Source organism: Pangasianodon hypophthalmus, chromosome 23, assembly GCF_027358585.1.
Source record: "Pangasianodon hypophthalmus isolate fPanHyp1 chromosome 23, fPanHyp1.pri, whole genome shotgun sequence".
NCBI classification, from domain to species: Eukaryota; Metazoa; Chordata; class Actinopteri; order Siluriformes; family Pangasiidae; genus Pangasianodon; species Pangasianodon hypophthalmus.
The window spans coordinates 10,088,377-10,103,309 of NC_069732.1; the positions used below are offsets into that span (position 1 = coordinate 10,088,377).

At 39.5% G+C, this 14,933-nt stretch overlaps 1 protein-coding gene across 3 annotated transcripts in view; it reads right to left on the minus strand.

Moving 5' to 3' along the window:
* Positions 1–14,933, minus strand: part of ctnnal1 (catenin (cadherin-associated protein), alpha-like 1) — a 57,973-nt gene that overhangs the window by 12,010 nt on the left and 31,030 nt on the right. For 2 of the 3 annotated variants that reach the window (XM_026930001.3, XM_026929999.3), the window contains exons 3-11: positions 14,028–14,215; positions 11,093–11,212; positions 7,876–7,965; positions 5,107–5,277; positions 4,197–4,397; positions 2,593–2,679; positions 2,181–2,339; positions 1,952–2,044; positions 308–458 (exon numbers count right to left, since the gene is read on the minus strand). In XM_026930001.3, coding sequence (XP_026785802.1) covers positions 308–458; positions 1,952–2,044; positions 2,181–2,339; positions 2,593–2,679; positions 4,197–4,397; positions 5,107–5,277; positions 7,876–7,965; positions 11,093–11,212; positions 14,028–14,215 — 1,260 coding nt within the window. The remainder of the gene's footprint in view (positions 1–307; positions 459–1,951; positions 2,045–2,180; positions 2,340–2,592; positions 2,680–4,196; positions 4,398–5,106; positions 5,278–7,875; positions 7,966–11,092; positions 11,213–14,027; positions 14,216–14,933) is intronic. The other variant, XM_026930000.3, reaches the window with a different exon arrangement.

Here is a 14,933-nt window from a genome sequence, read left to right on the forward strand (position 1 = left end):
TCAGCTTACCTTTATTATTTAAGACTGAGGGATTACGTAATGAGAAACAGTCAGATAGATCCTCATAAAATCAAAACGTATTTTGATTAATTTGAATAATTTGCTTAATAAAAAAATCTGCTTTCTTAATGTCTGAGAATTTTGAGAATATTCATTTAAAGTGATAAATGTAGATTACAGTACTTTTGAGTTTTTCGAGCTGCAATATTAAAACTTTGATGTTAAAACAGCTCTTCACCGTCAGAACCATGACTAGCATGGCAGGATTGAGGGTGTGATTATTCAAGAGATGATGGTGAGAGCTTACCTCTGCGGCCTTCGAACACATCGCTGATCTCTTTCAGCAGGATGGCCATGTCGCACAGCTGCGACTCCCAGGCCTCACAGAACACGTCCAGGTTTTCTTTGGCGATCTTACTGTTGGGGTGCAGAGCCAGCGTCTGAGCTGCCGAGATGATCTGAGCAGAGAGTGAGACAGAGAATCATGTATGTAGAAGAAATAAACTAAAGGATTACTTTTAATCATTGCTTCAATGAACTTCAATGTGTTTTCAACACTACTGTATACACAGCATGCATGCTTCGCTCCTAAACCGTAAGACATAATCAAAAGGAAAGAGAGATAGATGCTGTGTGTGCATAGATGCAATGCGTTCCTATTAATAGAATGGATCCTGCTGATTTTCTGAATTATTGATAGATCCATTAGCATGCACACCTAGCGACCGCTCCATGTTGCGCTCTTATTGGCTGCTTGACCTTTAAGCTTTGTTATTACAGGCAGATGATGTGAGATCGTCTCTATTATGCTCAATACCTAATCACAAAGCTTATGAACCGAGTAATAACATAAAATCGCTCCCCTGCTTTTTAGAGGTGGCAGGAGAGTGTGTGTATAAAATGCAAGTTCTTCTTTGCTGAGAATTTGTTTAAATTATATAATCATATTTAAACACATAAAACTAGCAGCAACACTAAAAAATAAGATAGTAAACATTCTTCACCTAAACTGTGACAATCTGAATCTGAAGCTTAAATATTAACTAAATCAAGGCACCAACCTACGCTCATTCTACACTCCAAAGCTTAACGGTTACCAAGATTTTATAGTAAATGTGAAACAAAAGCAATAGATGTGTGGAATATAAGCTACTTTCTGGCTAATCTATACTGCTTACTGTTCCATAAGAAATACGAGGAGCAAAATGACGACAGCGTGCATCATTTTTTTTTAACCATACATACAACAGTCAAGGATGAGGCAGCTGTACTTACAACAAAGTTCAATTAAGAAGCATGACACAAGAGAGCCGGTTAGAGTGACAGCGTAATTACAAAGTGTAATTAGCATTATTATTGTACAAAAATTTTGCTCTATAGCTGCAGGCTGCACAATCATAATATTGTTGTAGTTTATTTTTAATTTATATCACAGCACTGATGAATTCTCAAATCTGATCAGTCAGAAAGTGATGAGTAATTTTCTTTGACTTTGACGTTCTGACAGTATTGCAGCTGCGGGGTTTTTGGTGGAATATTAACTTCAAGAGAGGAATAAAAAAGAGGCTGGTGAGGGAGTGACTGTATAGCTGTAACAGCACAAGTTATAACAGGAACTAACTTGTTCTGCAGATTTTCTACATTATTAAATGTAACTACAAATGGATAAAATTAATGTCTTTATTTAAAAAAATAGGAAATTGCTTTTTATAAACACTTTAGGACATGCTGTAAAAGAAAAATAAGCAACTTTAAGGTGCTAACAGTAACAGTAACTGTAACAGTAACAGTAACGCTGTGGTTGATTATTTTCCTATAACAGCATGCACAGTAATAAATAATATAGTAATAAAATTTCAGGATGGATATATTACAGATATTTTGAGACGATGTGGAGTGATCCACTCATAAAAAATTGAAGTGTATCCATGCCCTTTTAGTCCCTTGTTACCTGTGGACCAATGACATGGAAGGTCTCCTCGGCATGGATGCACGTGATCTCCAGCGGCTCCGTGCCTGAGATGTGGCACAGCAGTCGGCAGGTCTGAAAGCACACAGATGTGCGTTGTAGTAGGGATGTGCATTATAGTGCGTTGTAGATGTGCGTTGTAGTAGGGATGTGCATTAGTACTACAGGTACAGAAGTAAGACTCCATCTGGGTTAAGCCTGTGCTGCTCACCTCCACCAGCTGCTCCCTGTGCTCGGTGAGTGTTCGGGCATAATCAGCCACTGCCTCGACATTTCCCTCGCCTCCTGTGGCCTTCAGAGCCTGGAGCACGGCATGATCAGAGTGCAGCTTCAGCAGCTCACTGGCCCGCCCCACTGCTACCTTGTGGAGCTGACAGGGCAGCACAGCACATGAAGTGTGAGCACAAGATATAGAGAGAGATAAAATTAGGGCATAGTGTTTACAAAGTGGTCACACACACACACACACACACACACACACACACACATACACACATACACACATACAGAAAGAGAGGGAAAAGGCAGTTACAGGAAGTAGATGGATACATATGAAGGGTTTGTTTGTACATCTTTGACCTACAGAGTATTGAATTCCTGTGAGTAGCTGCCAGATGTCTCACCTCACGTCTGAGCTCACCGAGACTCTGACAGGTCTTCAGAATAGCCAACTCCACTTCTTCCGTCACTTCATTGGCTTTGAATGACTGCTAGTCATGTCACACAGGACAGAAAGAAAAAGTATGTCAGGTTTTCAGAGACAGAGAAGGCAAAATATTGCTAAAATATGACCTCTCACTGACTGTGCCTCCTTTATACCTAATAACACTTGTAACACTTAAAGCTCTTTCACAGGAGCTCAGCAGATCACAAGTACTTTGTAAAAGACTCACTGCTGTCATCAGAGGCCAGACAGGTGGGACGACTCACTTTTTTTTCCCCCCAGGAGGATTACAGCAGGGTGTCAGGACAAACACCAGACAGGCTGCTGCATGTGCAAACCTTCCAACTGCTCTCATCTCCTAACCTCCTGACTTCAACCTGTTGACTTTAGCGGTGTGCCTGCTCTTATCACCTCCATTAGCACATGCTCTCAATGCTCTCAATGCTCCTGCCAGTCAAAGCTCAGACAGTGTGTCTGACACACAGCAGTACGCTTCCTGTCTAAATTTACCAGCCATTTGAGCTCGTAACCCTACAGCACTATACATGCAATAAATATAAAATAAAATTTAAAAAATAAAATAAAATAAAAATAAAATCTAATAATAAAAACAGTATTCTATAATCCATATATGTAGCAGACATCATGGTGTGAAATAGTGATGGAACAGACAGCACACAATATTTGAAGAGTGCAAAGTAGCAAAGCATTAGGAAAATCAAAAAGCAGCTCCTCTGTGAAGGTGGTTGACAAAGAGGTTTGGGCATGACAGAGCTAAAAACTTTTTATCAGCTAATCTAGCTACAGTGAGCTTAAGACTGCTTGCCTGAACTTTGAAAGCATCACGTCTGAAAGCAGCCTCAACAAATAATAATAATAATAATAATAATAATAATAACAAATAACAAATTCATTATTAATTTAATTGTTTAAGGCGTGAACCTAAACTACACTTTCTATACTACATTACACGCTACACAACTTACTTTCTACACTACACACTATGCAACTTACACTGTTTACACTACAGAACCTACACTTTCTACACTTTTTACATGTTCTTCAGTGGCATACAAGAGGCACTTTTAATCCCAGAGTGAGTTCCAGCACATATACAAAGGTTTCACATATACAAACCTTCACTGAGATAGACATTCTTAAACACAGATGATGAACACAAATGATGACACTAGTGTCTGATGGGATTCTGTGAAAGGCATGTGTCTTACAATAGGAGTGCAAAGTGAAAGGGTATTCAAGAGACTTTAGAGAACAGAAAAGGTACTTAAGGATGAAAGAACATCTACAGCTAAGGACTGATGGACTATTTATGACGTAAGGAATAATGGGATTAAAAGCACCTCTTGCGCAACTTCGTTCTCCTTCAGAGCAACAAAACGAGCGCAGCTGCCTTGTTCCTATGAACAAACTCTGCTCAAACAAATGAAATGTGTGTGAAATGTGTGTGAAATGGGTGTGCATTCAGGGTAAGTTTAACTAATAGGCGACGACTGATTACTTTGCATGTGCTCGCGTGTACGTGTGCATGTTTGTATGTCGTACTGCCTGACTCCAGGCGGAGATGAGCTGCTTGGTTTCCTGTCTTGTTGCGTGGCAGAGCTGCAGGATGCTCTCGCGCTGCTCGTGGCTAGTGTACGCTGAATCAGTGAAGTCTTCAGTCTGTTCTACCAGAGCCTCCAGCTGTGCTGCTACAGTCTCACATGGCACATGGAACAGAGATTCCCTCAATCCCTCCACCTTATTCTGAAAAATACACACACACACACACACACACACACACACAGAGTCTAAATGCTGCAACCCTTGAGGATGATAACGTTTAGTGAAATGTGAATCAGTAGGAAATGTAATCAGTGGGAAAATGAATCAATGAATGAATGCATTTGGTGTCCGGAAAGAATCAGGAAATAGTTTCATTAGCCATTTGACTAAATACACCAGATCGGGTTTTACTGTGAGATATAAAAGTATATTAACATGCTGAAAGAACAATTGAGTGCAAATGTCTGCATCCCCCATGGCTTTAGGATCAGAAAGGAAAACAGATCTTAAATGTCAAACTGAACAGGTAAAGATTGGCCAAGCAATCTGAGTCAGGTTAGAGGGAGTTTTAAAAACAAAGAGTGGGCAAACATGCTATTAGAAAATATTTAGATCCCATTCAGAAAGGGAGATGCAAACCAGTATTTCTCCGATTATTATTATATGATAATGGAGGAACATCTGTGAAAACTTTGTTGGTATAAACTGAATTTCTTTGTCTTCTTTATTTATTAATAAAATGTATGCAAACTGTGGGTCTAACAGTTAGACAAGTGAACAAGAAGTGACAACAAAACTGGTTTAAAAAACGCAAAAAAAGGCATCATGAGTCTCATTTTGACTTTAGAGAGAAATGTTTGACTCATCCATAATCTGTGTGTGTGTACAAGCTCTTGTCCCACAGCTGCACCTTAAGGTCTTTAATTCCAGCATAGATACTGATGGGCAGTGCTTTGGCCTCTCCACTGCTCCTGGCATCTGTCACAATCTCGATAACCTGCTCCAGAGCCAGGCGCATGCGCTGGAACACGGCGTTCTTGTTGATCCGTGCAGACTCACAGTCTGGGTGCCTCAGACATGTCTGAAGAGAGAAAAACAACCACAGAGTGAATGAGAGAGAATCAGAGCTGATGGCAACATGCATTAAAACAGTCAAGGTGCCTGATACGGAACAATTAACCAGTGGTCATTACTGATAAAACGAGAAGATGGAAGGATCATTCTACCAATGTGAGACAATTATTTAATTATATATGTCTGGTGGCCTGGAAAATACTTCATACAGTGAAATTTTTGCCATTTTTTACTAATCACAAGTAAAATTATAGCATTTTAAAAGCTGGTTACCCCAAAAGTGAAAAGTGAGAAAACTACATTTAAAGATTTCATTCCAGCTACGGCACAGACGCATCACAGACATTTTAACAGCTGGTCTCTGATATAAAATGAATTGATTAAGCTTATGTTCTTTTCACTACAGCCTCCAACAGCTTGATCAAAGTCTGGATTCTCACTACGGGAAAATCACACTTAAAGGTTTTAAGCATCTTTGCGCAGACTGACACTTTTTACCACAGCGATTGCTAAACTGGCTCCTTACACAACATGATCTTTGAAAGAAGATAACCAAAGCACAGTTAAAAGCTAAATATAATATAATGAAGACATTCTCCATATGGCATTTTGTTTGTAAAGCACTTAAAATCTGTGACAGTACTCTGTGAGCATATTGCTGCAGTGCTGCATTTCCCCAAAATATATACGCTAAACAGAGAGCTACCTGTCACACCAAAAATATTTTACGAGTTGTTTTACTTAAATACTGTTAGCAAGACAGTCAGGTCTGAAACTGTAGCACAGTTATTGTTTATTGATGACATTCATATTCTCAGTTATCCACTATGTGACCAAATGTATGTGGACACCTGACCATCACCAGACTCACATGTGCCCATTCCAAAACCATGGGCATTTTCCTTAATGTTTCAAATGGGTTTATTGAGGTATTTTTCAAAGAAGAGAACACTATAGAAGTAAAATTTAATTTAAATTGTGTCAGATGCCATAGAGATAAACACACAAACTTCAGTCCAAACTTCAATTTACCTAATTGTGCAAAAATAATAGACTGATGACAGTGCATGTCCTGTTGGTAAACCTGCTAGTTTAATGTGATTCAGTAGTTATCAATCACAGCAACACAAGTCTTAGTCAGTTGGCTTAAGGAAAAATCATCTGTTGTTATACATCTTTATTTAATGGGGTCAATTGTTTGATGTGTTGTGTTATAAGTGCAAACACATGCTACCTGCATGTTTTTAAAGGTGGGAGGAAACCAGAGAACTTTAAGGAAACCCATGTGCACACCAGGAGAGCATGTGAAACTCCACACAATCAATAACTTGAGCTCAGGATCGAACCAGGGAGACTAGAGCTGTGAGGCTGCAACGCTACCCACTGCACCACTGTTACTCCGATTCCTGCATTATAATTCAATCTTAATCTGTCACACAGATAGACCAGTCCTTAGCCTGAAGCTAAAAAATGACACCAGCTGATCCACAGGGGTCCCAAAAATTAGCTCTCAAACTGTAATGACCCCTATACTTCTGATGCAATTTTATATTATACTCATACTTTAATAAAATAACTTATTATAATGTACGCCAATGGTTCTCCACTGATCTTGCCTTGGGACCTACATCCGATTAAGAAATGACCCCAAAGCAGTTTACCTTTGTAACACTTCTAATTTACTTTACAAAATGAGCAGTGCATGAAAAGGCTAGGCATGCCCAAATATCAGGAAACCAATGAAGTGAGAAGAAGCACTAAAAAGTTTATATTTGGAGTATATTTTAAAGTATATTTGGAGCCCCCTAAAATAACTAGAGGCAGCAATAATATGGTCATATTTCTATTCTGACTAACAGACCATGCTCAGGCAATAAAACAACATAGCTTACCTCCTAAAAAAGGTAAGGAGGTTTTATACATATACAAAAACCACACTGTGGTTTACAACTCTGTTTTGTCCTTAATGTAAGAAAAATATGCTTAATATAGTTAGTCTCATATTTTGGTTTTGAGGCCGTGCTGAGCTGAAAACCCCTACCAAACTGCTATAACAAAATAACGTATGCTTACGTTGAAAGTAAGCCTATGCATTAAAGGCTTTATTATTTAAATAATTTATTATTTATTTATTTATTTAAGAAATAAAATTTGATTTTTTGATGGAAAAGTGATGCACTCCATTCCTGCTCATGACCTCCTTTTGGGTCACAATCCACCATTTGGGAACCATTAACGTATAAGAGAAAAGGGGAGAAAAAGGTCTCATCTAGCACCCTTATGGGTCTTCAGATTTCCCATTAGCAGAACCCCTAAATGTACTATGTGGAACCCTGCTTCGCTTTCAGAGAGAGCTCCTAGTCTATCCACATCTGGAGGCCAAGAATCATCAGCTATCCAAAGAATCCTTGAGGAACACTTTTAGTGTCAAGAATTGTTAAGGGACCCTTTAGTCAAATTTCCTATCTCGTATTTTTCCTATTTTGGTTGGTTTATTTCTCACCAAGGTGGAAAAAAAATGGAGAAAAAGTGATGCAATAGGACGAGTATGGGTTTTAGCTGCAGATAATACAGCAGGTGGTACCACTGTACTTTCTATACAGACCTTAGAAGCAGTGAGGAGCATCATGGTGCATTTCTCCAACACAGCACGGGCTGCGGCCATGCGTGCCTTCTGCTTCTCATCCTTCAGATCCTGAGAGACAGAGTAATAGAAATTTATTATGCTGTTCTGGAACATAGATGAGCTTTCTAAGAAATAATTAAACATTCCTGAGAGGTCATACTCCACTATATACAAAACACTGCAATAAAGGTCAGCATGGCTCTTTACCATGGAATTTCCATCCACCTCACCACTAAACTGGCACATTCAATAAGAATCTATCCATCAGGCAGACTTCCCAGAGCACCTGATGTGGACAGAGAGCATCTGAGAGCAGCCTATAGTACCACACACCTTCCCGTAGGTAGCAAGCTGAGATATGATTCAACTAATGCATTCTGGCAGGATCTTCAGTCACTACCACCTACTAAAGCTTCTACACAAGGGACCTGGGAACTGATATGTTGTCTGTGTGTGCATGCGCGTGTGTGTGTGTGTGTGTGTGTATGGGTGTGCATGCATGCGCATGTGCATCTCCCTCCAAGGCAGGGAACAATGTATCATAAAAGAAGATTTGATTATCGGTTATTATATTTCCCTTTATAAGACTGTATAGATGGAGATGGCAGATTGCCAGAGAAGCTCTGCAGTAAGATCGAGACGTGATGTGTGTGTGAAGCACTGACTGGCAGGAGACATTTCTGGTCTCAAATAAGACACTCTTATCAGTTCTTCAAAGCTTCCTGCTCTTCGCTAGAGCTCTGCTCATTGGGGGATTACACAGAACTGGGTACTGATTAAGCTCAATAAGCTTTACTCACAGATCTGACTTAACTGGATGACGGAATATTCACATCTACAACATAATCAGGTTGTTATAATAATGTTCAGGTTTATTCCTGTACAGTGAAACTGTACTACATACTTACATGTATGCTGCATTTCAATTCCCTTTTTATGGTTTCCTAAGAACTGAGGTCAGTCTCACAGGGAGAGACATAATCTGTAATGAGCAGTCACTCATTACAGCAATAGTGAGAATGAGCGCAAGTAACATTACAGGCACAATGTTTACACCCTCTAAAACCTGTCCAAAGTTCCAGTCTATGCACTGATATTGGCTGAATCCGTACAGTCATGAGCTGTTGGATTTTGGATTGGCTTAGAAATTAAAAAAAAAAAAAAAGTTTCAAACAACCCTCAGGTCAAATTTTCTCACAGGAGCCTCCAGATGCGTATTCTCATTAGAAATCACATCTGGCCCTGCAAGAGTAGATTAAGATGGAAATTCCTCAAGATTATGCTAGGGTATCAGCATGGAGGTAGTGGGTTGAGTTTGCATGTGAATTTTGTTTCCAAAAGTACTTCAATTGTATACTTTGCTCACAAAACAGAATTTTATGCTCATTTAATGGTGTTTTCCTAGTGTCCGAAATATTACAGCAACTGAGCAGGCTCAAATTTACCATTCTTATCGACATGTTGGAGTTAATTAATTTGAATAAGCATGTCCAGATGCTTAAACTGAAAACAAACATATTTACTTTGACCTATCCATGTCTTTAATAAGACTTAAATAGGCTGAAACTCTCAAGCAGCTTGCTATGAGTCACGTTAATATTCAATGGGATCAGAAAAACAGCCATCACAGAAAACATAAAACACTGACCTTTCAGAGCTGGAAAAGGGTATAACAGGTGTTTTGATATATTATTCCCAACAAGGAAGACCATTATTTAGGAATGGAAAAACAAGACACAGACACGACTAAAGAAGAAAAATATATAGTGAACATACAGAGCCACAAAAAAAAAAAAAAAAGTCGTCTTGGGAAAAAAGTGAAATTAGCACTTTATTAAAAAAATAATAATAAAATAAAATAAAAAAACAAACAAACAAAAAAATAATAAATAAATAAATAATCAATCAATCAATCTTGTGTTGTATGTGTGCTTTTCTTAGTCCTCAGCCTAGTGCACCAGTATCAGGATGTATTTATTGATAGAGATTTCGAAGCACATCTGTAAGCCACTCTGGATAAGGGCATCTGTCAAATGCCATAAATGTAAATGTAAAAAACTCCACAATTATATCACATTCCAAAATATAATTATCATTCACTACTTATATCCTGACATACACATTTCATATATTTTGTTTACTTGTAATATGAAGGACCATCTGTAAAAACTTGCATAAATGTGTTGTTAGTTATATCATTTCAGAGTAAGGGTATGCAAACTTTTGCACTGAACTGTACCAACAGGAATGAGGCTCAGGTTGATGAACTACCTGGATGAAGGAGCATGGAAGGATGTAACGTACACCTCTCAGAATCTCTCTCACTGACTGACCTTAAACAGCAGTTCCACAGAGTGAGCTGCTGCATGTCTGCTGAAGTCTTATTCAGTGAAGACTGAAGCTAAGCATTGTGGTTGTTCATCACCAGGCCTTTTCCTGCATTTGCTGGGTGGTGATTGGATGTGCTAGCCAGTAAAGTTTAAGCATTTGTTACTCTAGATCAGGAGTCATCAACTGGCAATCCATTGTAAGCAAGGAATTTTATGTAACTGGAACTTCACTAACTTTAGCTGAATACCTCTGCTCTAGATAGTGACTCTACAGGCTGGTCCGGGTTAAATGTGATATCCACTATTACTGTAACTGCACGTAAAGCATGTAACCTCACTGCGTAGTTCTTTCAGTACCAGGAAGCTCAGATTTAATTCAGTTGGTTGTGGCTGAACAGTGTGTATAAAAAAAAAAAAAAAAAAGTTAGTTTGTGTTCCTCAGAGGAGCATGATATGTTTATGAGACTGTTAAGGAGCGCTACAAGACTCCAGACAGCAGATCCCAAACTTGGCAGTACAGAGACTGACATGACCCCTGATACCCCACCTTTTAATTCATTTTATTGGATTTACACTTGATTACAACAAAATTTTGACTCTTTCCCTGAGTCACTAAGGAACTGGGTGGGTGGGTCCATTTTTCTTAAATTCCAGTTCCAATATTTGGCACCAAAAGGCAAAATCTCATTCTCTGATTTTCTCACAGTGTACGGTAAACCTCTTTCCACAGGCTCAAAAACTCACAGGAAGCACTGTTATCAATGTGCTTGTTTATCAGCAGCCTTCATGAGTTAGTAAGCCTGGGATGAGCAAGGATGCGTGCGTGTGTGTGTGTGAGTGTGTGTATGCATGTGGAGAGCTCTTACATTCTGCCTGTCCCCTGTAAGGTGCGCAAATTCCACCATCTCATTGCCGAATTGACTGAAGATCTGCACAAACTCTTGAAAGGTGCTGACCCGCTCCAACTGTTCCAGTGTGACCAGTACCTGCAAACACACACATACACAAGCACATAGATAACTACATTTTTAAAGTTTATTGCTGCTCAGATAGCACTATTCTATATCATCTGCTTCAGATGAGATAACACTGAAAACGGCAACACACACATCTTAGTCAAAGAACCCTAATTTTTGTTGAAAAGCCAACAAACGCATGTGCTTTCACTTATTACTATTTGCTCCTTACTACTTCATTCACCCATTTGACGGACAGCCCACAAATACTGTAAATACAAACCTCCCACTCTTCTCTCAGATGTTTGTTTTGGGTGCGTCTCAGAAGCACTTCTGAAGAAGCATAAATCAGGCTTTAATGAGGCGGTGCATGCAGAGTCATTATCAGCCCCACCATCATGGGGGCAGCCAGGGAAGCTGTCCAGGGCTTAGGCAGGGGCCCAGGAGAGTTTAGCAGTTCAATGACAAAGAATAAATCTGTCTTAAGTCTATTTACTCAAACTATAAGGGTTAAAATGTAGGGTTATACATTATTTCCCATACATTTGGTCTGCTGTGCTTTTGCACTAAGAGCTTCCATGCCATTTGTGGCTAATTATAGACGTTTTCTCATATGTTGGGGCTCTCCAGCTATTACTTTCATTCATGGATGTTTGCTACAATGTCACATAAGTCAGGCACACAAAAAAGAAAAGAAAAAAGAACAAGCACAAATAAGAAGCACTGGTTACATCAAGGGAGTGTATGGCAATGTTGAATAGTCACTGTATTCAACGTATTCATTTATACATGGCTTGTCAGAGTGTATGGCAATGTTGAACACTAGTTTGTGTAGCGGTGGGAGATGGACAGGGAAATGTGTCCATTTTCTGTTGCTGAACTGCACTAGTGCAGCATGTCAGGATAGTGAAAAGGACTTAAATAGCACATATTCATTTATACATGGCTTGTCAGAGTGTATGGCAATGTTGAATATTGCATTAAAATGAGTTCTAGTTCGATTATGCATTACAGGTGTTTACATTCTGCGAGCTGTGCTTGTGTGTTGCCTTGGAGGTCCTTTTTAAATGGCCCCAGGCCAGGGCAATACACACAATGGGCCTGGTCATTACAACCACATATTTAAGTTTGTTTCAAGCACATATCCTCACCCAAGATGGAAATTATACCATATCTCAGAGGTTCCCAAACATTTTGGACAAATGACCCCAAATGGACCCTATGAATTTTCTGCAACCCCAAGCCTGGACCACCCTACATTTTTTTTAAATTTCAGATTTATAATATGACATATAGGACTGTAACATTTGAACTTTTGTATGTCAGTAACATACCTGTGTGTAAGATAAGTGACTTAAAAAAACCAAAGGAGTATTCCTTACACTGACTTACCAGTCTAGTTGGAGTACTGTTCATACACTCAACGTGTATCTTAAGTACATCCGGAATATTTAAAAGCAACATCCACTAGATGGCGCGTCAGAGTCAAAACATCCCTGTCCGTCAGGTTTCCAAGTCGAACCGTAAAATGTTTGGCGAGAAACACATTGACAAGCTTCGTTTCTCTTAAATCTTTCTCCTGTCATCATAATTGTTCTCATGAGCTGCGTCTCAAATTGAAAATTCTGACCTTACATTCAAAAGGATTTACTAATCTTGGAAATTCAGAAGATTGGTATGCAAAACAGACCATCTGGTAGGTTGGAAGGCAACATGAGAGGTTGACTGTAATAGAAAATCCGGTTAGTGTTAGTACTCAATAACAGTCAAGAATAGAACATAAATATGCGATTTGAGACACAACACCAGGTTGTGTAGTGGTGGTAATGTGTCCATTTTCTGTTGCTGAACTGCACTAGTGCAGCATGTCAGGATAGTGAAAAGGACTAAAATAGCACATATTCATATAAACATGGCTTGTCAGAATGTGACTCCCTGTACCACTTCAAAGTATTAGAACACAAAATCCATCTTTGATAATTCTAATATTAATTTGTAAGTTTAAAAAAAAAGAAAAAAAATGGAGATTATGAGTTTCTCTCATGACCCCATTTGTAAATCAAGCAACCCCACATGGGGTCACAACCCCTAGTTTGAGAATCCATGCCATAGCTGCATGAGACATCAATTAAATCTAACTGGCTCTGACACTAACATATATTACTATGATAGGAGGACACCATCACAGATTCCTTAAAACTGTAAGTGTGTGTCAGAATAAGCTGCAGGTAAGTAAATTCAAATGCTGCTATACCAAAAGCACAGGCAAACTTTAGGGGAAAAAAAAATAAGGAAGTTTCAGAGCTTTGAATGGACTGATATAGTGAGTGGAAGCAGTGCAAGAAGCCTGGACTGGAAGAAAAAGATAAAGTGGCTGCTATTTGAAGCTCCGTGCTAGCAGTGGGTGTTATCAGACCTGGACAGGGACAAATTCAATTGGGTTCCTCTCTAATAGAGAGCTGCTCTGCCTCCTGCCTGTCCAAACAACTCTAACTGAACGTGATTAGCCCTGGCTCAGAGCATGCACACATGCACACACACGCACTCTCTTCTTAACAATAAAAGCAGGTCCTGCTCTCCTGCCATGGGAGGTGTGCTGCTTCTCTTCAATTATCTCCAGAAGCATGACTGAAAGTCAATGATAGGATCTGAAAGTGAAGTAAGGGGTTTGTGTGTGTATGTGTGTGTTTGTGTGTGTGAGATACTCCCGAGTTACAGGGTTCACCATAATGAGTGATTTGAAGAACTCAGTGTATATTCCTCAGACAGAAGATGAAAGGGTGTGTGTATGTGTGTGTGTGTGTGTGTGTGTGAGTGAGAGAGAGAGGTAATAGCATGTACTTACTTTGTTGCGGGAACTGATGATCTGTTTGATGACGATGCGATCTGCGAGCACCAGCACTTTGGTGACGGAGGAGAGGAGCATGCGAGCTGCTTTCACCATGCCCATCCTGTCACTGAACACAGTGCTACGGCCATCGGTCTCGCTCGGTTCAATGCTACACACATCTGTCAGCTGCGCTATAGCTGTGCCTACAACACACACACAACCACATCGTCTAATATACAATATTAATGTATCTAATATATAGTATGTTACAATGAGGGCCCCTAAATGAAGGTGGAGACTCACGAATGTTGCATGGCACAAGATACAACATAGGCACAAACACAACAAGTCTTAAAAACAGATTTAAAATACACACACAACATTCTATCACACAGTGCATTTACAAACACACTATCTGTTGTTTTCTGTCATTTTAGTTTTTTTTTCTCTAGTTTACAGAACATGGGACACCACAAAGACCAATTTCTCCAGAGAAGGAGAAATTGGGCAAATCTTACCTAAGAAAAGCTGACCGCACCTTTAAGCAGGCTGAGAGCTAATAACACACAACTGTTCTCATTGTTCTCCTGCACAGGTTCTCACTATTGTGTGTAAGCAGCGCGCAGCAGTACCCAGAAGGCATGACCCTGGCCAGATATGCAGGATGAGGCAGCTGCCATATTTTAGCCTGGCACCCCATGGCATACGGGGCACCATAAGGCTGATATGATCCATGCCACAAAAGAGAGCTGGTATTCCCAAAAAATATGCTGAGAAATACAAGGATCAAAAAAAAAATCTCACACAGAAACAGAGAGGCTGAAAGCTGTGGCCAAGAGTGAATGAGACTGAAAAATAGAGACATCTGTTTGGGGTGAAAGCATAATTTCTGCATAATTTCTGTAGTTTTGTTCTAGTTTG